This window comes from Engraulis encrasicolus, chromosome 4 (assembly GCF_034702125.1).
Source record: "Engraulis encrasicolus isolate BLACKSEA-1 chromosome 4, IST_EnEncr_1.0, whole genome shotgun sequence".
Taxonomy (NCBI): Eukaryota; Metazoa; Chordata; class Actinopteri; order Clupeiformes; family Engraulidae; genus Engraulis; species Engraulis encrasicolus.
Genome location: NC_085860.1, coordinates 40,396,176 through 40,422,361, shown reverse-complemented (window position 1 = coordinate 40,422,361; position 26,186 = coordinate 40,396,176). Strand labels below are relative to the sequence as shown.

Below are 26,186 nucleotides of genomic sequence, written 5' to 3'. Positions count from 1 at the left end.
AAGAGAAAAGACGAAGAGAAAAGAAACAGAAGACACATAAACATTATCACCTGATAAGGAACACACATGCAACTCACTCAACAGCCACAGAGGGCGATGTGTGCCAATGATGATGCACTTCACAACCCGCCCTACAGTATCACAGGTAATGTACCTCGGTGGTGTCAATCACACACCAAACAAACAAACAAACACACAAACAAACATTGCTCCCTCCCTTCGGAATGTCACTCTATGTTACAGAGTTAAACACACACTTGAAACATAAAACGGAGTGCTGGCAAATAGTGAAGTAAAGGGGGTGAAGGGAAGGGAAAGGAAGGAGAGAGAAGTGATAGGAAGAGAAATGGAGAAGATTTCAAATTTCACCAAAGAAAGAGAGAGGTGCACATTCATCATAAGAACTAACAGGAGTGGAGAGAGTGTAACGGGAGCTGCATGTGATGTGATACACAGTCAATCTCCTCTTTGGTGGAAAATGGATTCACACGCTCACAACATCTGGGCACACAGGCAATACCAACCCATTGTCAAACGATCCAGGGAACAGATTTATATGTTTTTTGTTTTTTTTACCACTGTGAATTGGCATTCCAGACACGGACAAGATGTATCACACAGAGGGTGATTGTTAGTAGCAGAGTGCGCAGAGTTGGAAGTAAAAAGCGGGGCAGGCTTTCTGGGGGTGCAGGTCTCGGGGTGAGATATGCTAGAGTCAGCGTGATGTGATGATGACTGCATGATCAAAAGAGTTATTAACTTATGAATCCCTTCATCTTCTCTCTGACATACCCAAATGGCACTCGAGAAATAGGACGTACAGTAAATAAATAGCACATCCTTCTGTAAAAATGATAACACAAGCACACAATCAGATGCATAACGTCATTCGGTGAACTTACTGAACTGCAATCCACCGTCTATAAACAATCACAACCCAAACACGTTATCCACAACCACAAACATCTTATCTTTCCCATACCTGTGCCTTTAGGTGCATGAGTAGAAGTGTGTGTGTGTGTGTGTGTGTGTGTGTGTGTGTGTGTGTGTGTGTGTGTGTGTGTGTGTGTGTGTGTGTGTGTGTGAGAGAGAGAGAGAGAAAATCATTAGTTGGTCCCAAAAGGTAAGAAGAGGCAGAAGTTACTTTTGCAGCGAGATGATTCTAAAGAGTGAGTGCTGATGACTACTGCAGCAATTCTTAGGGAGGTGACGCCAGACGGGTGCTAGTGAAAGGGCTGAAAGGCGGGTCCATCTAGGATGGGGAGGGGTGGGGTAGAGGGAGGACACCCTGGGAAGGGTGATCGTAAGGAACCGTAAAGCTTGGTGGACTTGGCTTGCAGTAAAAACCTCAGCAGCACAGCTGAATGTGTGTGTGTGTGTGTGTGTGTGTGTGTGTGTGTGTGTGTGTGTGTGTGTGTGTGTGTGTGTGTGTGTGTGTGTGTGTGTGTGTGTGTACATGTGCGTGTGTGTGTGTGTGTGTGTGTGTGTGTGTGTGTGTGTGTGTGTGTGTGTGTGTGTGTGTGTGTGTGTGTGTGTGTGTGTCTAGTGTGCGCATGCGTATGCGTACATGTGCGTATGCGTATGCGTGTGTGTGTGTGTGTATATACACGTCTCCCATAACTGATGGTGGAGGATCCTTGATCCACACTCCATACTCCACACTCTTTACTGCTCCCTGGATCCCATATCGCAGCCCACCCCCCCTCTCACAGCAGGATCTTCTCTCTGGTCTCGGGGAGCTTCAGGGCCAGCAGGCCCCCACACACCAGGGCCAGACAGGACAGCAGGATGGGGATGATCTTGGTGATGCCCACAAAGGAGGCGAAGATGGAGCTCCCCAAAATGGCGGCCAGCTTGCAGAGGGCGTTCAGGACGCCAAACGCTGTGGCTCTGGTAAATCAATCACCAACATTGACACAGTTGTTAAGTTAGCTTTTCTTTTCGATGTCAATGGCAACTGTAAGATGAAAGTCGGAATAATTGGGGCTACAATACCTCCTGTAGTAGAGGCAGTTACTACATAACAAAAACATGCCAAATCTTTACGTAGTGGATAGGTGGATACTGATAGGGGTTGGGGATAGGCAGTCAAAGACCCTCGCCTCACCTACCTCACCACCTCCCCTCTCTGTCTGTCTCTCTGTAGCTCTCTCTCTCTCTCTCTCTCTCTCTCTCTCTCTCTCTCTGTACAGTTGCTGTTCTTGGGCCTGGTTAAATATAGGATTCGCATTGATCTCCTCTTTTTTCTGACATTGATACATTTGTTGATAAGTGGTGCTATGGGGGAGCACTTTGCCCTGTAAGAGGGGGGAAGCTGACCTCTCCTTTGGCACGTTCAGCCTAAGATATTAGGTTCTTTACTTTACTTGTTTTGATGGAGTACTATTGGTTTTGTAAATGACCTATATTTGCCATTGAGGCTTGCAGAAAATAACGGTAGTCACATACAGGCCCATGTAGGACCTGTCATATTAATAAAGACATTTTAATTTGGAGTGCCTTAGTCAGAGAATGTATTCTCATTTTTTGATCCTGGAAGTACTATACCTTGGACTAAAGAGCACCCAAACCCAAGAAGCCAACAAACTATCTGGATAAGAGCACGCCATACTCCACAAACTGGTAGTCACATACCGTTTGGATGCCGGATAGAGTTCCACAGTGATGACCTGGATGCCGTTCCAGGCGGCCACGCTGACGCCACAGAACAGGCACTGCCAGGCGATGATGGCCGCCTGGCTGAAGCTCAGGAACAAGAAGAAGGTGCAGCCTGCCGAGACTAACATGGAGCCCCCTGGGGAGTCACACAGAGGGGTGCGGAGGTGGAGGTGGAGGTGGAGGTGCAGATGGAGAGGTGAGGAAAGAGGAGAAGTGAAGACGTGGACAAGGTGTAGTAGAGCATGAGGGAAAGAAAGAAAGAAAGAAAGAAAGGAAGAAAGAAAGAGAGAGAAAAAATGAGACAGCAGGATAGACCATATGAGAAAGTGACGGAAGGAATAAGAGGGAAAGACAGAGAAATTGAAGGAGAGAGAGAGAGAGAGTGCAGGAGAGAAATTAAGTTTACAACTCAGCAGTAAACTCCAATAGAATGCAACAGGTAGCTCAATACGGCATTTATCCTTGCTCACCAATCAACTTAATTCTTCCGATCTTATCCATGAAGAGGGCTGATATGATGTTGCCTGGCAACACGGCCAGACTGCCCAGGAAGCTGACCAGGTAGATGAGGACGTCGTTCTCCTCCTCATAATCCAGGTGGCAGCCCTTCTTGTTGTGTTCAAAGGTTGTATTTTCCATCTGGCAGTCGATAAACTTTTCCTCATATAAATCTGTGCGGCAAAAAAATAAACAATACTACAACTTAGCATCGCCTAATTTTTATTTGTTGCGTGGTGAATTTCTTTGTCTGTGAGTTATATGTAAAAACCCATGTCACGTGCTATGTGTTTGTGTGGGTAATTTTAACATTGTATCCCAAAAGTAAACAAATTAATATTTAATTAATAATGACAATTATTGATAGGGCAGTCATGGGTAAGCGGTTAGGGCGTCAGACTTGTAGCCCAAAGGTTGCCAGTTCGACTCCCAACCCGCCAGGTTGGTGGGGGGAGTAATGAACCAGCGCTCTCCCCCATCCTCCTCCATGACTGTGGTACCCTGAGCATAGTATCGTCCCGCCGCACTGCTCCCTTGGGGCTCCATTTGGGGATGCCCCCTTGTACGGGTGAGGTATAAAAAGCAATTTCATTGTGTGCAGTGTGCAGTGAACACTTGTGTGCTGTGGAGTGCTGTCGGTGCCCAACGGGTTCCGCCTGCCCGATCCATTCCCTTTGCACACTGCACATGCGTAGTATGACGTATGCGGAAGAGAAATTGCCTGATCTGTTCCGTTAATTTTTTACTTTGTCGTTTAAAGTGTTGATTTTGCAGGAGGAAGTTTGCATTTTAAACTGTCTGTTTTATAATGATATAGAACCATCACAGAAACGCTAAATAAGGTCACCAACTGGTCAGCTAACCAACTAACTATTCAGAGCACAATATCACGTTATTTACAGCGACAAACGGCATTTGATGTAAAACAACAATATAAAGTAAAGGTATAATAGAAATATATAACATCTGTCTTTGTGTTAATGTTCTGGCGGCTGCTAATTTAACATTTAAAATGTGAAAGTCATAAGGGAACGGATCGGGCAGGCGGAACGTGTTGGGCACCTACAAGTGCTGTGTCACAATGACAATGGGAGTTTCCCAGTTGGACAATAATAGAATTAGAATCTGAAGAAGACATGCCGCGACAAATCATTATGCATGCTCTGCCATACAATAACAAGAATTATTTGAGTGCTCCAGTCATTTCTGGCCTGGGGTTTCTGAGGTGGACCAGCTTGTTTTCTATCTACCACAACACTTTTGTCCTCCATGCCACTTGTGGAGCTTGCCCCATTCTGAAACTAAATACCCCAAAATGCTTCCTGTTTTTAGATGCGTCTTAGCATCTCTATAAGAGGGCATGTCCGTCTGTCGTTCTGTCGGTCTGTCTGTCTGTCTGTCTGTCTGTCACACATTCTTTAAATTGTAACTCCCTCCTGTGTCCACAAGGCGGCAGAGTTTTTCGCCTGGAGCTCCCAGGGCCCCTCTGCATAGAAGCATCTTTGTCCGTCTGTCGGACTTGTTTTTTTAGGCCCTCTGTACTGTATAAGTAAATCTTCAGCTTTAATTGAGTATGTCCACATGGTGGCGTCTTTTCCCCAAAAGATGACTGGATGTGTTCATGTATTATTATGTCACTGTCTCAGTAATATCTGCATTAGCACCTGCTTGTTTGCCCTTCATTATAATTTGCTATAAACTAGAGATGCACCGTATCCTAATTTTAAGGATCCTGCCGGATACCGGATCCACTGCTTAAGATCCTGCCGGATCCTACGAAAGGGTTGAAACACATAGCCTACTCGCACACGTGGACCCATTTTTATTACGTTGGCTCAAACAATTTTTTAGACTCATCGGCTTACTGCCACACTGCCTGCAATGGCTGCTTCCAAAGGGCTTTCACTCCATGCAGCAATTGGGGTTGTGAAAGACTGACTGAAAGCCTAGGCTATGCAAAAATTAGAGATGCACCAGATCCTGATTTTTAGGATCCTGCTGGATACCGGATACACTGCTTAAGATCCTGCCGGACCTGGGCCCTGTGTAAAACCCTATTATCCTGCCGGATCCGGAACCGGATCTTGGATCCGGTGCATCTCTACTATAAACAAGAAAGGTAAGACCAATACATTTATCCTTTATTACCATTCCCGGTGGGATTTTACCTGTCAGAACTATGTTGGATCCAGACACACTGTAGTATTTGCTTTTTTCTGTAAGTCACTGACTTTGAGACATACCTGTGTTGAAGAACCTGGTGTTCCTGAAGGTGCAGTTCTCAAACTCTGTGTCTGTTGACCTGATGTCTTCAAAAAGGCAGTCTTCAAATAGGGAATCCTCAAACTTCATAGACTTCATCTCAATGCTGATGAACCTGGGAGGAAAAAGCAAAAGATTATAAGAAGCCACAGTATCACAATAGCTAATCTAGCTACTAGCACACAAACGCACACACACACACACACACACACACACACACACACACACACACACACACACACACACACACACACACACACACACACACACACACACACACACACACACACACACACACACACACACACACACACACACACACGCACACACACACTACATGACTGAGGTACCCTGAGCATGGTACCGTCCCGCCGCACTGCTCCCTTTCAGACGTCATTGAGGACTGCCCCCTTGCACGGGTGAGGCATAAATGCAATTATGTTGTGTGCAGTGTGCACTTGAGTCCTGAGGAGTGCTGTGTCAAAATGTCATTGGGAGTTGGAGTTTCCCAGTTGGCCTTTACATGTATTTAATTAACACGCACACGCACACGCACACGCACACACACACACACACACACACACACACACACACACACACACACACACACACACACACACGCACACGCACACGCACACACACACACACCATATCTATATTAGCGTCAAACGTAACGTACTTATCTCCGATGTACTCCCCCTCCTTGTGGAGCTGATTCTCCAGAGAGAAGTTAAAGTGGAAGTTCTTCACCTTCTCCCGGTGGAACACCCTGGCTTTTTCCTTGTACTCTTCATACTGCAGGTGCTTGATCATGTCGGGGAACCACACGGCCAGCCCATAGTAACTGCAAGACACCATTCCAACCGTGACTCGACATAGACGACAACAGTGTAGTGGCGGAGCAATTGCAAAAATGGCCCCAGGGCAAAACATTGTTAGGGACCCCCATATAGCCTGCCAAGGTCATAATACGTCCTCCACAACTAATATGGTAGGGTCTGGGCCCAGGGGTAAATGACCTGCTTAACCCCACACAAAACAGGGCCAAAAGCCCAATTTGTGAATGGGTAGATGACGGATAGGCATCAAAAAACATTTTTTTCACAAAACATTGTTTATGAGGGAAAAAAAGTATATGTCTACTTGGTGCAAATATTAATCTTTCAAAAAATCCAAGTGGTCACAATGCTGGTCTATTCATTGATTATTTATTTACGTTGATAAAGCAATTTGCCGAAAATATGTCCTTTGGTGTGACGTTAAGAAATAAATATATTAAGTAATGTAGAAATGGCTTGATGGAGTTTTATGAACATTGTTACACTCTTCATATTTATTGCACATTTTTAAAGTCTTAATTTAATGAGAAATTAGATGTGAGATTATTAGAAACCTTCGAGGAAAATCAGGGATATCTTTCTTTTAAATGTTCAAAATTGTCCGAATTTATACTAACTTTTCAGGGACGATAATTTGTTCTTCCCTAATGCAATATTCAGTGTTTATCAAACATATTGTTTAGCTCAAACAAATATTTGAGCGTTTAAAACATGTCACACCGTAGGACATTCATGTCACGCTAAAGGACAGAAATGCAAAACTGAGCCAGAAACAAATATATCAACATGATTATTTTGTCTTTTGATCATAATATAATGTTGTAGTCAATATGGACCTACACTTTACACTTATAAGTCTTTGAATTGTCGATTATCAGCCTATCGTAACTCTTAATGACAGCCATGCGGTCATTAAATGTAACCTGCAGAGCTCATAAGACTCATACTGAAGTGTGACCTTGGCATGACCATCACACTTTTGTAGGTATGCTATGACTGTCACACCATTGAACTTGTAGTGTGTAGTGGCCAGTGCCTGTTTGGTATATCAAGCTGGACAGCACATTTATGCTGTATATTGAGCTCTCCACAGCATACTTTATTCATCTATACTCCTCTATATACTCTCTCACTGATCTTTCCTTCACTGTTACCGTTATATTTTATGGTTTCAAAGCACCATTAATGACATTTTATATAATTTGACAGTATCTAAAATCAACAGCAAATATTCATGGACAATGCATCAAAGTATAAATTCCAAAGGCCAATAAAGGAATAAGTAATTTGAATACACAATATTTATCTAGTCAAACAACAAAACAAAACAAAATATGTACTACCAGTTGTTTTAAAAGCTATTTCTCAAATATCTAGTCCATTGGTGTGACCTGTTTGTCCTTTGGTGTGATACTCCAAAGTGTCACACCATAGGACTTTTACCATCACACCATAGGACTTTTACCATCACACCATAGGACTTTTGAGCTTTTGAGTTAATTTAAAGCCATGTCGTTGCCAACTGAAATACAATTTCACCTTTAGTAAGATGCATTTTCATACATCTACATAAGAAAAAAATGTGAAATATATACACTATTGTCAAAATGTATTTTATGGCTGTCACACCAAAGGACTACAAAACTAATACATCTTGTGGTAGCAAAACATAATTGATTGACTGAAGAACTCCGAGAGAAAAATCTAAAATCCACCCTTGCCATTGGCTTCTTAAGGGTCTAAAGTCACAATTTATGTACCGCTGGAGCATCAACAATAGATAATTATCCACAGAATTAACCACAAATATGATGTCAAACCACAGGACATTATTTTCTGCGACAAAGTTTCATAAGTCCATACGGTCTCAGAAAAACAGGAAAAAAATTAAGCATTGCCACTTGCTAAAATAGACACCTTGAAAAACATGCCAGGGTTGTTTAGACAAATGACTGAGCTTTGATTATTTATTTAAAAATGTTTTAATATGGAGAACCAGGCTTGCCTCAGTCACACCATAGGACAAATGTGACATTTGACTCAAAATTAAGTATACTTATTTAAGCTCTGTATATATTACACATTACTTTTTCACAACAACGACATTAGTTTAATCATTTAAAGCATTGACAATTTTGAAAGCATGAATTTACTTAATTTTAAGAGCCTGTGACAGCAAAATTTACACGTCACGTCATCTACCCGAATATGAAACCTTGCTAAAAGGCTGAATGATGTCCATATCCTGTCTGAGAGTGGCTGGTGTGTGTTTGCATGTGGTATGGTGTTTACCTGAAGGCCATGGTGAACCATATGATGGCCATTAGCAGGGTACTCAGTCTCAGCTCACGGTTCAGTAGTGATATTACATTCTTCATCACCTGCAGAGGGGAGTCACACATCATATGTCATATACATGTAGCCTACATTGTAACACTTGTCAAAATACTGTAAATATACTCAAATGCAAATGTTCAAGATCATATCATATACAGTAGGCTACATAAGACAAGGGTTGCCAAATTTTACCATGGCAAGGCCCCCCACATACCGGTATATTGCAGGCAAGGCCCACCTTACATGGGTCATGCCACACTATTTTTCTTTGCAATCCTTTTCACAATCATAGCCTAGGTCTGTTAGTCAGTGCCCCACTGGAATATATAAAATAATAACTTCACAACAATAGAAGTAATGTTCATAATGCAATAGATTATTATGATGCAGTTCTTAACTAATGGGAATATTGTTAAGGTTATTTTGGAGTCATTTTTATTGCACAACACTAACTGTGTACCCAGAGCCAGAACAGGTGTGGCATGGAACACGTAAGGGTTAACGTTCGGCGAGAAGGTCGCTACCGTGGAATAGCAGCACGACAGAGAGAATCTTTAGACCCCGACGCGGAGCGGAGGGGTCTTGTTCTCTCTGAAGTGCTGCTATTCCACAAAGCGACCGACTCGCCGAAAGTTAACCCGCTTATTATATGGATATACTTAAATGATTCACACATGCGGGGACATTTCTTTAGACCGATTTAATGTTAAGATTGTTGCTGCGCAAAACAAAACAGTGCCGTTGTGGAACACCGCTAGGCAACAGCTAGGTAGGCTAGCCAGGACAACAGGTGTGTCTATCACAGCAGCTGATTAGAGTGACAAAAGACCGGAGGCCCTGCGGAGTGATATGAAACATTCGCTTTAGCCACTGACTTGTAGCCTATACAAGCCAGTGGCTTTAGCAGTGAACGTCTTGTTGCCATTGACAGCGGTAGCCAGGACAACGGGTGCTGTCTATCACAGCAGCTGATTAGAGTCTTGTTGAAAAGTCGCTTTAGCAGTGAAAAGTCTTGTTGCCATTGACAGCGGTCTGTTATAGACCAACCCGTCCGTTATCGAAAAATAACAGACGTCCGAACGTTGGGGAACCCCGTTGAAATGAATGGAGCATTCGACAGATGACGTCACAACCATATAATAATGAAGAGTAACTGCCAATTTTTTGAATTTTAGAACTCGCTTGCTGTGAGGACTAATTAGTTAGCTGCTGGGCCTAGTGAGTCAACCAGAACAGCTGTTGCCAATTAAGGGTTCTGACAGTTACTTTTCAGTGTTCATTAGCTAATTTAGATTATGTTATTTTTTAGGATACTACAACTGCTATACATGGGTTCTCAATTTTTGTTTTGCCCTGACTGCGCAACCCTGGCTGCACACAACTTAACCTCTGATTGTTGGAAATTGATATCAGTCAAAATATTAGCTCACATGGTTGGCTGCCAGTGTCTTGCCCCTCCTCACAACACCGTTTTATAAACAAACAAAAAACAAGTATGCTTTGGCCCAAAAGGCAAGCCCACTTTTAGCATTTTATACAAGAACGCAGTCTAGTTTAAATAAAAATTCTGCTATACTTTCCCTGCAAACCTGTCGCGGCCCCCCTAGCACCCCTTTGCAGCCCCCCAGGTGTCCCCGACCCCAAATTTGAAAACCACTGACATAAGATACTCAAAATGCACTGAATGTTTGTGAATGTTCTTGGAATCTAGCACCACTAGGTAGCTTTCTGACTTGTGCCTATATGTTCTACAGGTTGAAAGCGGACTGGTCTCTCATTTGACGACGACATCAGACTCCCTTTCTCCTTGCAACAAGCTTAATGAAGCGATTTTGAACACATTATTCTCAAGTGGAAAAGAATAACCACTTAGCATTACTTTGCTACTGAGACAGTGCCACCGCCGGAAGTGAAGAGGCCTCACCAGTTTCGTTATCATGAAAGTGCGTACGAAGAACCTCTGCACTGCTGTCCCCGTTGCACTCTGAATCTCAAAGAACTCATCGTCCTGGGTCTTGGGGGTTTTGATCTGAGTTACCTGTTTCAAGAACAAAAAAAACAATAATTATTTTATAGCCTTCCATGACCATGAATACCAGCTTTAGGCCATTAGCCAATAGATATAGGACAACGAACGCTGCACTCACAGTGAACACTTTCTCAGGTTTCCCTTTGGCCCTCCAGTTGGTGTCATGGACCTGCTTCAGGATCATCCAGGCCTCGTCATGCTTGGCACTCTGTGGAGGAACAGAGATGATCAGTACAGGAAATCAGAATCCGCCAGACCGTATAACGAGCTCTATCTCTGTGTCTAGATGTCTGGGTTAACTTGTGGGGTTTTCTGGGTTAATTTGTTACGTTAGGGAAAAAAAACCCTACTTGGCATTCACAGCAAGTATTTGAATATGGTCTTTACTCAAATTCACATTTTGCCTTGTGGATTTATTCATGAATACTCTTAATTGGTTTGAATATAGGCCTATTTGATGGGAACTAATGTGTTTCTGTCCACCCCCTCTTCATTTAATCTTCAGTCACCCATTTATCCAATTATTCAGTCAGTCTCAGACCTCCCTATGTGTCTGTTTCAGTGAATCCATCCATCCATCCATCCATCCATCCATCCATCCATACATCCATACATCCATCCATCCATCTGCTCATTCATTCATTCATTCATTTATACACGTGTCTGACCTCCAGGAGGAAGCGAGGGCTCTCCGGCATGAAGGTGAGCCCGATGAGGGAGGCGATGGCGGGGAGGGCACACACCAGCACAAACACCCTCCAGCTGTGGAACTGGAACTCTGTGCCCATGCTGAAGCCCCAGCCTGGAGGAGAGGAGAGGAGTTCTATCTTAGATCGAGGTGAGGTCAGAGTACCAGTCTTTCAGTGCTTTACGGGTGGTGTAGAGGAGTCCCCTGAAACCATTTAGTGGTTATGGTTCAGGGCAGTGGTGTAGTCTACTTTTTTATGGTGGGTATACTGCATATTTGAGCATTTTTTGAAGTGGGTACACTGTATATATTTGTGCTATTCAGAATAATGGATCAATCAATTTTAAGTGGGTATACTGAAATCCCTGAAATTTAGAAGTGGGTATACTCCGTATACCCGCGTTCTACGTAGACTACACCACTGGTTCAGGATGTTTTCAATTGATGATGATTGGTCCTAAGATGGGCCTACAACATGTGATAGTCAGTCAGAGGTCTATGAAAAAATCAACGATAGTATCATTAAGGTTTACTACAGTTTGTATACATGGGTTCCGGCTGTTGGTAATCAATTGAATGCGTACGCAGCCAGGGATTCCAAAATGCTAGGCGGCTATGTGTTTATCATTTGAAGTCCCATTGGAGCCCTGTACAGTGTATGACAAGGACCTGTTGTCTTGTCGACTTGCGGTTTCATCCACTTACTTGACCACTGTACTGTCAGTGACACCATTTAGAAGAGCATACTATCATGTTGCTTGGAATTTCTTGCTATGTGCTCTAAAAGACGCTATATTGTGATGCAAAGCGTTAGCCACTGCTGACAAGGCGGGGTTTCGCAGTCGTTGGCAGACTCTGATTGTTTGGAAGCTGCCGTCACTCAAACGTCCTCCTCAGGTGTGATTGGTGTGATACAATAAAACTTCATTTACAAAGCATAGGAATCGATTCTGATGTACTCACGTTAAGACAGTTATCCTAGAATGGAGTTGATAGGTACAGAAACCACAGAACCCGCTACAACATCCAGCCGACTACAAAACAGGTTCTTAGCACAACGCAGTCTCACCCCAAGTAGTCAATTTCTGACTACCTTGGACCAGACGGCAATTTTTGACGTCTTGGGTATTCCTTCCACGTCACATTTTGACTATGTGGCCTAACCCTAAACCTATTCCTAAACCTAACCTCAACGACGTTATGCTGCCACAAGGGGGCCTTTGAGGACATAGTCAAAATGTGACGTGGAAGGAATACCCAAGACGTCAAAAATTGCAGTCTTGGGGTGTCAAAAATTGAGTAGTCAAAAATTGACTACTTGGGGTGAGACTGTGTAGCTTAGCAAGCACTACACTGGTCCAATGGAACTTCCAATGTTTAAACACCTAGCCGCCTAGCATTTTGGAATCCCTGGCTGCGTGCACACTCAACCGTTTACCAAAACAAAAAATGTATGTATATATTGAGTTATTCATTTACATTTAATAATTATTCAAATAATTTAATTGCATTATTCAAACAAGACACACCTTCAAAAGCATTACATAACTAAAAGTATAATGAATAGAACAGGGGTTCTGGTGCAAGCTGTTGTTGTCTTTGTGTTACCGTAGCGAGGGATGATGCCCCAGGCGGTGAAGGAGGCGTAGATGCCCCCCATCATCCAGAACATGCAGAGCCAGCTCAGGTGCTCGCCTCGCTTGTCCATCTGCAGGAACTCGGAGAAGTAGGAGTACACTATGGGCACCGAGCCCCCAATGCTGTGGAAGAACAACACACACACACACGCACGCACGCACGCACGCACGCACGCACGCACGCACGCACACACGCACGCACGCACGCACGCACACACACACACACACTTAGAGACAGATATACAGTAGTAGCCAAACACCATTTCATTATGAATATAACTGTTATCTGGAGACAACACATACTGCTGAGCTGGGAGTAAAATTGCTCAGATACACACTGAAGTGCAAGGGTAACACACACACACACGCACACGCACACACACACACAGTCACACAAACACATACACACACACACAGTCACAAAAACACATACACACACAGTCACAATTATACAGATAAGTGTTCTCCAGGGTTCCATTACTGCCAAGCTTGCCCTTCACCGCTGCAGCAGCTTGGTTAAATAGTAGAACATTTTCACGCAGTGGTTCAGTGAGTCATGTTTGGTATTGCCCCTCCGAGATTCACATACAATCTGTAGAGGAGACATGCAGCTTCGGCACCGGGGAAGATGAGTCGGTACGATACCACAACAGTAAATCTAATTAATAGTCAAAATGAACATGCTCGAACACATCATTTCTTTAACGAGAACTTACCTTCACTTTGCTGAGTCGACATAGTCAAAAGCAGCATGAGGAGCATTTGAAGTCTAACAAAAAAACATCTCATATCTACACACAGACTAAAAACCAAATGTGTACTCTGGGATGAGGCTGTTGGAGCCCTGGGCACAAACTCACAGCTGCTGTTTGAAAAATGTGGAGTGCTGTGCTACTGCTGCTACTACTTCAAAGAGTAACAGCACGGTGAAATAAATGCATTTTTCAGAAATACTATGTGAATTAGGTGATATGGATAATAATACGCTTCTGTGACTATAATTATTGTCAATTGCGTTACATACTGTAATGCCAAGGAATGACGTTTTAGTTTTCCCTAAAATACATATTTTGTGGAAGTACAGTTTACAGCAGGTGATGTAAATTTGTTAAATGGTAAATGGTGTGATGCAGTCCACTCCACACTTTGAGTACTCAAAGCGCTTTACATTGTATGCCTCACATTCACACATTCACACTCACATTCACACACCGGTGGCAGTGGCTACCACGCAGGATAAAGTAGAGCGGCTACAAGGCCAATTTGGCTTGAATCGTGCAAATTATGATACAAGCATGAAACTTGGCAGGTATGTGCTTAAGACCAGTACAATCAAATCTGCCTGATTGGCCACTTGAAATGGCGGCCATTTTCCAAGATGGCCGCCAAAAAAGGCTCCAGAAATTGATTTATTGCATATAATTGACCTTGAAAATTATGATACAAGCATGAAATTCAACATGTATGTGCTTAAGACCAATACGATCAAATCTACCTGATTGGCCACTTGAAATGGTGGCCATTTTCCAAGATGGCCGCCAAAAAAGACCCCAGAAATTGATTTATTGCATAGAATTGACCTAGAAAATTATGATACAAGCATGAAATTCAACATGAATGTGCTTAAGACCAATACGATCAAATCTACCTGATTTGCCACTTGAAATGGTGGCCATTTTCCAAGATGGCCGCCAAAAAAGGCCCCAGAAATTGATTTATTGCATAGAATTAACCTAGAAAATTATGATACAAGCATGAAATTCAACATTTATGTGCTTAAGACCAATATGATCAGATCTACCTGATTAGGCACTTGAAATGGTGGCTATTTTCCAAGATGGCCGCCAAAATGACCCCAGAAATAGATTTATAGAATTGACCTACCAAATTATGATAAAAGCATGAAATTAAACATTTATGCCCTTAAGACCAGTGCAATCAAATTCACCCAATTGGTCACTTGAAATGGCTGCCAAAAAAGAACCTAGACAATGATTTATTGCACAGAATTATTCAAGCAATTTATGATGGACACATGAAATTCGGCATGCATGTGATTAAGACCAATAGGCCTACAATCAAATATACTTGATTTACTACTTAAAATGTGATGACGATGTGTCCAAAAAGACCCTAGAAATTTGCAAATTGCAACTTTGGTGGAAATAACTGTTCACTCTCCTCAAATATGTTTCCATAGATGATGAAGTGATACAGATATTAAAATGTTCAGCAATGACACATAAGCCACTTATGACACAAATGGCCTGGTGATGACATGCTGGACCCCAAGGTTATGACATGCTAATAATACGATGACAGTGTGGTAATAATATGCTAATAACAGCAATTCATGGTTCTCTCGATATTGCTGTTAAACAGAAGGTGCGTGAACACCAGAAACAAGCTTTGAATCATGAATTTGCGTTATTCGCTCTGGACTTGACATTAAACATGTCTAATTTAGCTAGTCACATAACTGCTCTGGCTTGTCAGCCTGGGACATTCGAAGATATGAACATCCTCCCCTGGCTGCCCTCTCCAGCCACTGTGCTGTCCCCTTTGCGCACCCGACCTCCGCTAATGGTAGTTGACGTTCGGGCACAAGTTATGTGGAACACAAGACTGATCGTGGCAAGGCCACCTGAATCCTCGCCTATCCTAATAGGACGCATTACCCGTGTCTCCCTTGGGTCGGTCACCCCTTACTGTGCGTGTCTCATGTGCTCAGCAGGAGCGCGAGTATCAGTTGTGCTGCCTGGAGCACTGTCCCTGGGTAGGGCGCCCGTGGTTAGTTAGACCATACTTCTCCAATGAAGTATCTCAGGCCCCTGCTCGACCAGGCTGCCTGATCGAGGGGAAGTGTGTCTTTGATGTCCCCCTGGGAACCAGAGCGTGTGCCCTCAAACAGGTGTCTATCGGGGCTTTTCTTGGCTGGCTCGCTGTGGTGGTGGTTGCTACTTGGTTCTCCGCCCGCAACTTGGACCTGCGGCCCTGCTGGAGAATGACTGGGTTTTTTCTGCCAGCACGATCGCATTGCAGCTCAAGCTTGCCTGGCGGTCTTGGGCATGGTGCCTCTCAGTTGCACCTGCAGCCAGGTGTTGTGTACTGAACATGCTGGATATTCCCCCTTGTGCCAAGGCCCGGTTTTCCATTGGGGAATACCTCTTGATACTGGGGGCCTCGCTATACCTCTGTGGGCTCCACTTGCACATCGGTTACACTCAGACGGGTGGTTTCCGTGCCCTGGGTTCCCTCCACTGTGTGCTTTCCATGGTATTGGATGTCTGGACGCTGCCTTTGTGCGCCCCGTGCTTAACCCCTCTTCCCCCTCCGGGTTCGGAACGAAGACTGGGCCTCTTTCTTGTTCCCCCGCTAGCGTTGCCGGTATCTGACCTCTTAACACTTTATTGACACCGGTAGGCCGAGTCTGGGCGGTGTGCCTGCTCTAATGATGGTGTCAAGTGTCTGCCTAACCCCTAGTTTGGTACTGGTATCAATTTGCCCCATGGTTGGTGTCTGTCTGGAGGGATTAGGGGCTTGCCTCCCCTGCTTGCCTCCCCTGCTCTTCATAGTAAGATGTCGAGTGATTCAACCGAAAGAGAACTATAGTTCACAGAGGGCAACCCTGGTTCTCTGAGGGAGATGAACGAGACATCTCACCAGATTGCCACACTCACCCACAAGCTCAAAGGTTAGTCGTCTCAGATTGAAGATCAGAGCCCGGCACACCTGGGCTTTGTCCCCGAGGGGGCGGGATCCCCATCTGCGCTGCTCATTGGTCTGACGGCATGATTGAAAGCAAGTTTTGGCAAATGGCCACTCAAAGGGCATTACCCATAGTGAGATGTCTCGTTCATATCCCTCAGAGAACCGGGGTTACCCTTGGTAACCTATAGTTATGTGCCTTTCTGCTTGATTATGTTTCCATCTATGATGAATTCATTGGAAAATCAAACATAGTGATTGTTTATTTGGGCCACATCTGGTAGATTAATTGCAATTAATGAAGTTCTAGTGTCTCCTTTGATGGCCGTCTTTAAAAATGGCTGCCATGTAACATTTTCAAGTTGCAAATGAGGGGGGTTTGATTATATTGCTCTTAAGCACAAACACACAAATTTACATACTTGTATCATCATTTTCTTGCTCACTTCTGGGCTAAATTCAGTGTTTTAGCAGCCATATTGTAAAATGGCTTCCATTTCAAGTGTTGTCAGTTCAATTTGATTGTATTGTTGTTGTTTTTTTGCACATTCATGCCTAAATTGATGCTTGTGTAATAACTTGCTCGATCAATCCTGTGCAACAAATCCATTTCTATGGTATTTTTGTCAGCCATCTTGGAAAATGGCAGTCATTTAAACTGAGAAATCCTTAGAATGTATTGTGTTGGTCTTAAGCACATAATGGTCAAATGTCTTGGTTGTATCATAATTTCCTTTCTCAATTCTGTGCAACAAATCAATTTCTGAGGTCTTTTTTGGCAGCCATCTTGGAAAATGGCCACCAGGTAGATTTGATCGTATTGGTCTTAAGCACATACATGTTGAATTTCATGCTTGTATCATCATTTTCTAGGTCAATTCTATGCAATAAATCAATTTCTGGGGTCTTTTTTGGTGGCCATCTTGGAAAATGGCCGCCATTTCAAGTGGCCAATCAGGTGGATTTGATCACATTGGTCTTTAGCACATACATGTTGAATTTCAGGCTTGCATCATAATTTTCTAGGTCAATTCTATGCAATAAATCAATTTCTGGGGCCTTTTTTGGCGGCCATCTTGGAAAATGGCCGCCATTTCAAGTGGCCAATCAGGTAGATTTGATCGAATGGGTCTTGAGCACATACCTGCCGAATTTCACGCTTGTATCATAATTTTCTAGGTCAATTCTATGCAATAAATCAATTTCTGGGGTCTTTTTTGGCGGCCATCTTGGAAAATGGCCACCATTTCAAGTGGCCAATCGGGTAGATTTGATCGAATGGGTCTTGAGCACATACCTGCCGAATTTCACGCTTGTATCATAATTTGCACGATTTTCCCTGTAGCCTCTCTACTAATACTACCCTGCCACCAGGAGCAACTTGGGGTTAAATATCTTGCTCAAGGGCACATCGATGGGGCCAGGCAGAGTGGGGCTAGGACCTGCCACCTTCTGGATGCCAAACGACTCCTACCACCTGAGCCACCAACATGGCACCGAACCCTGAATTAAGAGTAATAGAAGCCCATACACATCCATTTAACCTTATCAGTCCGAAGTGCACTATATTAGTTGGCAATGCATATTAGTATTTTGTGTCCCCACCCCCTTGAGTCCCTATTATTTTGGTCTTAGCTTTCCCCATGTTACATGGACACTTCTTGTCCTTTTAAACATGTAAAGTGAGCATGTTTTGTTTAGGGGGTGCAGTTAGTCTTTAACCTTTTTCAACCCAGTAAGGCCTCCTGCTCACCCCAAGCAGTTGGCCCAAAAGTCGGCACTTGACAAACGTCGCGAAACAACACAAAGACATACCCAAAGCCGGAGACGAGGCGGAAGAAGAGGAAGAATCCGTATCCCTGAGCGAAGGAGGAGAGGAAGGCGAAGATGCAGTTGATGGCTAGGGCCACCACCAGACACTTCCTGCGGCCCACCTTGTCCGCCAGGCCCCCCCAGATGAACGCCCCCAACATCATGCCTAGAAACACTATCAAGCCTGGGAGACACACACACAGACACAGAAATAGAGAGACACACAAGCACCACACACACACACACACGCACGCACGCACGCATGCACGCACGCACGCACGCACGCACGCACACACACACACACACACGCACACACACACACGCACACACACACACACACACACACACACACACACACGCACACACACACGCACAGTCGGTCAGAGATGTACATACATACCCCACAAACAGAGGTTACATTATTTGTGTGTATGTCCTACTACACCAATACACATTATCAGGGAGTGAGGGAGCCGCCATGTTGTAAACGAGGGCAGTTGCACTGGAAAATGTTTGGATTACAACACCACAAAAGAGTGAATATGAAAGTAGTGCAGTATCTCCTCAGGTTCACAGGGGGGCGTAGTAACCCTTTGTTTATCTGCTCGACATTATGTAACACACTGCAAGATGAGCGAGCCTCTCAGATCTGCTGACTTTGGACATTTGTCACGGCAGTAAAAGTTTCATTATCCTAATGAGATTTAGATGGATGAAAATGAGATTTACGTACATGCGCTAAGATAAATGACTCAACCTTTACGATCTCCTTTTCCCCTCTGTTTTGGTGTCGCTCACGGTTACGGGAGGAAAAGAGTGATGCCGTCCGGCCCACCCTTGGCATTGACGTATAAAATGTTGATGACACGAAAACAGAAGGCAAGGTCTGAGGAAGGGGATGTGGGGGCCATAAAAATGCCTGTGCAAGACAGTGAGCTTTCTTGTAAATGCTGTCCATGTGTCTTTTGTGGCCTCCACACAGTAATTCTCTCTATGCTGCTGTGTGTTTGAGTCAGGATATTAATTTACACCTCAAGATAGACTGTTTAATATGTAACATTGCTCGCAGGCTTGTGTCAGAGCTCATGAGCAAAACAAATCCTGTGAGTGAATATACTAATAATAAACTCACAATGAAAGTGTCATGAAATATCATCTTTCAAAGAAAAGCAAATTCGATCATAGATGGATGATGTTCATACACTTTGTCAAGATTATTTTGTCTATCAGAGTTGTGCTCATTCACTGCTGACATGGGTAAGTGATGGATTAGCAGTGACAGGGTGTAACCATGCTCTGGTGGGTTTTCCAAGAAGCTAGTTCAGTTGCAAACCAGGTAAATTCCACCTGGATGTAGTGGCAAAGCAGCTCCAAAGAGAGCCTGAAATCCTCATCCTCATCAGTATTCTACTGAAGGAGGACTGCAGGGGCCATGACTTCACCACTTTTTGTAGGTTAACTTAGTCAGGTTTGTCACTTAACCGTGTGCATGTAATGCCTCTCTGGTCATGGGTGGATCTGTACTGGCATGATAAGAACTTGAATTTAGTCAGCAACTGGATGATAAATGTCAGATACATGGCCAACTTGGAACTCTCCACAGCTCGAGCACATTGATGGCTTATGGAGCCTCTGACACAGATGGCCGTTGATAGGTCCTTTATAGTTCCATGAAGTGGAACATAGAACACAGAAAGTGTGGCAAAGGTAAATATAATTAATCTGTACTTCATCTTTGCTTGTTGTTATGTAGTGCTTCTGTGTAAGTCTCTGCTGCCTAGAATTGTTTTGAATCTACGTGAATCATGCCACCAACCGACTTCCTGTACCTCGGTTGTCACAACCCTGCTGGTTGTCACATTTCCATGGCTGTGGCACAACTCATCTCATTGAGGGCAGGTGCAGGACAAAATAGAACATTAAATGAGTAACTAAAATGATGTCAGTATCCTGGAAACTTCCTTGAACAACTAGTTTTTAACTACTTTCAAACCACCACCAGAGTATTCTTCAGGCAAGGAAGTAAGGTTTTCACTCCTTTCCCTACCTTTCCCTCTCCTTTATAAACAAGTCAAATCTTTGTTACTGAATAAGGGAGCTAAATTTGCCCTTCAGCGTCAACGCAGTGTGATGTCACAGACTTGGATAATAGCGCGTTCTGTGTTCTAGTAGATTCTTAGTTCTGGGCCATCTGCTGTAAGATAGATCACAGACTTGGATCTGTGCAGTGTGTAACGTTCTCTGTTCTGGGTTCCGAGTTCTGGGTCATCCGCTGAGAGCTGACTCACACCTCTGATTATTTCAGCTCTTCTGCATCGAGAGGGAAGGAGTCTGTGTGAATTGGAGACTGGGCGAGGCACAAAGCTTGAGGCTTGAGAAGGTTGAGTCAGCGTCTTTACAGATGGTATTAGCACCAGGGGACATGGCAGAGATATAGTGAACCTGTATGTGTGCATGGATGTTATTCTGCTGTGTCTATTACGACATGCGCAGGCAGGAAATCTGAAACCCAGTGAGTGGGATCCATGTTTCACAGCAGCGAATCACTGTCACTGTTTTTGCCTTTGGTTCATGTAATAAAATACACACCCTTGAGTTGTAACCTTGGAAGTAAAGTTACCACAAACAAAACCTGAGTAAGGACCATCTGAACAGGATGTCAGATCGGTGCTGTGCTGTGTCATCTATTTCACCTCAGTGCCTCTAAATATTTTACAGCCTAAGGGTATTTTTAAACACAAACATCAGCTCTCTCACATTAATGGAGAGCAAAACCATTCATAATCAATATAACATTTTATCATCAACAGTGAATGAAGTTGTTTTGAGAATGTGACTTTTATTAGGCTATTTGAGTTTAATCACAGAGTAATACCTACTTAAAGGGATACTGTCCTGTTCTTTTCTAACTCCGTAGCCTCAAACTGCAGATGGGTTCATCGACGAGCCTATTCACTTTGCTGAAACCACTCAACTACATAACAGTATTGCTGTGAGAGTCTTAAGTAACCGATTAAGACTTGGTCATTACCATTTTTGTGAGTAGATAATAACAGAGCCTGTGCGCTAAAGGGTTAATATGTAAAATGTTAAGCGCAATTTGGAATTTCATGAGTCCTTGCCTCCCCTAAGCAGATCACTGATTTGGAATTAAATTAGCTAGAGATCAGTTGGATACAGGGAAGCTGACAAGGTGGGACACAGGGGTCACCTGTCCCGGGCCCAGGGAGTGAGGGGGCCCAGAATGGATTCCTCATTGCATTGGGACTGTGGCCCTTTCAGATGTCTTTGTTCCGGGCTCAGCCAAAGCTATCAGCGGCCCTGGTCGGATAGTTTTGAATGAGGCTACAAGTGGCCCTAATCTTTTCAAGCAAGTGTCCCAAAGCCAATGTTGTTTATCATTCCCATCTTCCATTTGCATTCACGGATATCGAGTCAAGGATGACTTAACGCCTTGATAGCAGCGATAAAAAGCGGCAAGAGCAGTGTGTCATAAACAGCCATACACTGCCATAAATGGTGACCAGACCCACAGTAATTCTGTCATCAATCTGTCATCATGGACGGTAGTTTGTAAAGATAGAGACATCATGTCATAAGCGAATACCCCTAGAGGGCTGTTGGACACTTATCAAAGGCCTATCGAAGGGCACACGGACAGATTGAGGACAGTTTAATAAATCATTTCAAGCCTACACTTTACAGACATACAGTTTCACCATCCTGGACTTAGGTCATTCCATCTTAATAGTAATTGAAACCTTGATGCTGGATTTTTTCCCCAACCTGGTTCCCCAGAATTCTGTGTAGGCTAATGAACACAGCCTCTTGCCACACAAAATTTGTGGCATTTTCACTGATTTTGCCAAAATTCCATGATTCACAGAGGACCAAAACAATCTCTAACCCTAACCTGTCAGTAACCTGTTTTTGAAAAGAAAATATTTGAAGTGAGAAAACTCTTGAGAGAACAAAAGTTGGAATGTAAGGTAGTGAACATACACCTAAGGGAACATAGAGGAGGCATCTCATCACAGAATTTTGGCAAAATTCATGAAACTGTCACAGATTTTGTGTCCTAAGAAAGCATGTTCATTTCACAGAATTCTTCTGTGAGTTAGCTTTGTTTTCTTTCTTTTTTTGTGTTGGAGAGAAAAATATCTGGAACAAATTAGATCTACCCTCCAGTAGAAATTCTAACATACCTCCTGCCCTTTTTTTTAGCGTCAACTTCAAACAATAACCTCATAGAAGCAGTACAGTCACTGTGTGTGTTTCCATGCACTTAAAAAACAACGGTTAGGTACCGTTTTTTTAAATCATAAAGTAACCAATTGTAAGCTTTGGAATCCAGTTTACTGTCCAGTACATGTAGCGTACATAAAGGAAACACATGTACCTGACCAACTCATTATCCCATTTCTTAAATGCATTCAAACAGCCAATCATGCATTATTTAAGCTATCCATTTATTGCCAGTCATCAGTTTGTTGTAACCATGTAAACATGCTTATTGTCTTCTACCTTTTAGTCAGTACGAGAAGACACAAAAGGAGCAATAGCATAGGCCAAGGCCACAGAGAAAGCCTAGCACTGTGGTGAATATCATATCTGTATCTGTATTTGTGTCTTTCAGTACGTACAGTATCATGCTATGTTGCTAGTGGCTGGGGTAGAGTTCTCTGTTTTTGACACATAATACATTGTGCTGTGTCAGTGCTAGGCTACTCGTTTGTATGGCCAGAGCATATTTATTAATTGGTGCAGTGTAATCAATCTAGGCTGTGTTAGGGTTTCTGTGTCTGGTTGAGTTATTTATCGGGCCAGTGTCAGGTCATGTATCTCCGCTAGGTCTGGGGCTGTGCATCTGAACTGCAAGGTCAGTCCTAGCAGCTCCCATCGATCCAGTCTGCCACGTGCTGAGTCAGAGAGCTCCAAGGGCCCTGCTTGGCCATCCACACCAAAACAGTGTGAGAAAGAAAAAAAAAGTGCCCTCTCATCCTTCTCAATTATTCTGGCTGGCGCACAGATACCCCTCGCATCCCCCATACGCCAAGCCAGCAAGTCCTCATGCTGCTGCTGCTGCTGCTGCTGCTACTGCTGCTGCTGCTGCTGCTGCTACTGCTACTGCTACTGCTGCTCCTACGTCAACTTTTGTGAAGGGAGGAGTTCCGCAGAATGTGTTGTTTCGTGCCCTCCTATTGCAGGGGACTGCTGTGCTTAATGACTCAGAGCCTGGAGACAATTTATGCTGTTTGTCTGCTGTAGCGCTGAACTTACTCTTATTTACTCCTAGCTTGGTTGTGAATCTAAGCAATTTTACATGTTAGGAGGTAGGCTATGCATTATGTGTGCAAGGTTATAAAGAAGATGGTGTAACTATTTTCATCTGACCACGTCTGTTTTGTTGCTAAAATGCCTCTGTCTATATCCCTGCAGACCACACCCCTCCCCAGTGTGCTAAAACTGAGTTTACTTAACGAGACTTTGTGTTTTATGTAGCAGCATCTGCATCCTAAATCTGGGTAATTGTCCCCGGTAGGCTCCTTTGGGCAGCAGCAGAGTTACGGTGCTGCTGTTTTTTTAACTGCTAGTCCTCAGCTGCAGATCAGGTGTAACTGTAACTGCCTCCGCCTGTACACTGCGTCTGTCTTGGGGCAAAATCTGGTTTGTCATAGTGTCGCACTCTCCTGCCAAGTAGACTCTGCATGGTCTGCCAGGCATCCCCACCCCACCCCACTCCAACATCCCAGCCAGGCAGCCCTAGTCTCTTTCTCTACAGTCCTTCCACCTGCTGCAGTGACTGGAGTCTGAGTTGGCGTGCTGTGGCGAGCAGATGTATAAAGCCGTCCAGAGCGGCATTAGCTAATTTGAGCCTCCTGGCCCGTATTGATTCGCTGTCAAAGGCTGCTGCTAGCCCCAGGACACAAACAGCACAGGGATATGAGGGTGTGATTGGGGGGGCGGTGGGGGATGTTGGGTGGGTGCAGGGGGCCGGGGGTGGCATGGTTGAGGGATGTGGCGAGAGAACTAAGTTAAATTGCACAAGCACATTTGAATCGAACGACTCCAGCCCTATTGTGAATATAGTCATGAATGATCAAGGTTCCACAATCCATGATCCATGACTTGATACATTAACTCACACTGAGTGCTTTTTTTAATCTCCTTTTAATTTACCTTGAGGCACTGGTTGTGGTACGCTATGAGGAGAACGTTGGCCACAGTGATCTCTTAAAGCATCTTAGCATAGAGCCTATGTTATAATCTTACTGTCACCAAGTTGTAATGGCTATGTCTTAATCTGTTTCTTAAGCCTCTCAGTAATGTCATAGCAATGTTGTTATGATGTAGTTGAGTATTTTCAGCAAATGGTAAATAGGCCCGCGGGCGACCCCATCTGCACTAAAGGCTACACCATCTATATGTTTCACTCTGGATCAGTGGCTGACAATCATGCTCCAAAGCATCCCCAGTATAAAATCAATCAATCAATCTCTCTGCTCTGCACCAGACAAAACAAGTCAAAGAAGAACTAAATAGATATCTGAACCGCAAGCTTCCGGAATCATTTTAGTGGTGATCAATTTGTAACAACGTTAGAGGCACTTCTGATTTTTTCCCCATCCTCTATGGACTTAAGTAAAGAGCACAAAGCAATTTTGGAGGAGTGGCGTGTCAGTCATTTATTCTGTATTAGTATTCTCAGGCCAAAAGAGACCAATGCCAGTTTCCCCCGCTTTTGAACTGACTGACGTGTTCATGGTGAGTATTCCGTAAATTAAAACTAGTTTTCCAATGTGAACCTAACCTTGCTTTAAAAAAAAAAAAACATGATGAGAAAATAGATGCCAGCAGGTTCATTTAGGTCACACCATTCATCAGTAAGGCCTTCCAAGTACGGAATAACTACTACCTGAGAACAGCTTCCACTACCGACCTGGATCAGCTCTGACGCAAAGAACCTAAACAAAATCAGGACTTGAGAATACTTGTTCCTGTCCCAGCCCAATGCCTCCTAATAACACTTGACGAGTGGGGACCAAGCTCTCTGTTGCAGACTTACCCAGCATGCCTTTCTCTGCCATGGACAGGCACATGTCCTTCTCCGCGCTAGGCAGCACCAGACCGACCACAAAGCACTCCACGCTGTCGGCCATGAGGGCCAGGCCTAGCACGATGAAGAGCGTCCACTGGAAGCGTCCGTGAGCGCAGTCCTCCATGATGTCCTCATACTGCTCGGCCAGCTCCTCCTGCTCTGAGACGGCCTCCGCCGTGGCCCGAGCCTTGGCCCTAGCCGCCCGCCGCGCCGCCTTCTCCTCGTCCGGGTGCGGGATGCCCTGGTACTCGCCCTCGTACATCTGGTCCTCCTCGTCGTGGCCTTCCGTGGCGTCGCTGGCGGCGTCCTCCTCTTGGGGTGGGTAGTCGCCCTGGTAGGCGTAGCCATCCTGGCCCCCTTCTCCATACGTCCCATAGCCCTCCGTGTCGCCTTGGTGGTACACGTTGTTTTGATAGGGGTCAGCCATTTTGTTTTTTTGGTGAGGGAGGGGAGATTATATGAGGTGTAGAGGAATTGATAGAGTAACACAAAGGGGCTGTGATGGGCTAGATCAGCATAATCCTCCAGATCCTTTTCTCCTTCAGTCTCTCTTTAGCTGGTTACCTCTATATCCAGTGCTGTTAGATATTTATTTGGGTGGCTTCTCCAGGCTTTTCTG

The 26,186-nt window shown here is 44.1% G+C and overlaps 1 protein-coding gene across 1 annotated transcript; it reads right to left on the bottom strand.

Annotated features, from left to right (window-relative positions):
• Positions 1–1,706: 1,706 nt before the first annotated feature.
• Positions 1,707–26,186, bottom strand: sv2bb (synaptic vesicle glycoprotein 2Bb). The gene is made up of 12 exons (XM_063196177.1): positions 25,535–26,186; positions 18,472–18,652; positions 12,920–13,071; positions 11,292–11,425; positions 10,742–10,831; positions 10,519–10,632; positions 8,550–8,638; positions 6,098–6,262; positions 5,400–5,533; positions 3,129–3,329; positions 2,635–2,794; positions 1,707–1,890 (listed from the first exon to the last, which is right to left on the bottom strand). Exons 1-12 carry the CDS (start codon positions 25,992–25,994, stop codon positions 1,707–1,709), a joined length of 2,064 nt encoding a protein of 687 aa, XP_063052247.1. The 5' UTR covers positions 25,995–26,186.

Coding starts and splice junctions, on each gene's coding strand:
- sv2bb (XM_063196177.1), bottom strand. CDS start 25,994: ATGGCTGACCCCTATCAAAACAACGTGTACCACCAAGGCGACACGGAG. Junction 8,639..10,518: donor CTTTCATGATAACGAAACTG/GTGAGGCCTCTT, acceptor TCCCCTCTGCAG/GTGATGAAGAATGTAATATC. Junction 3,330..5,399: donor CACCAGGTTCTTCAACACAG/GTATGTCTCAAA, acceptor TTTGCCGCACAG/ATTTATATGAGGAAAAGTTT.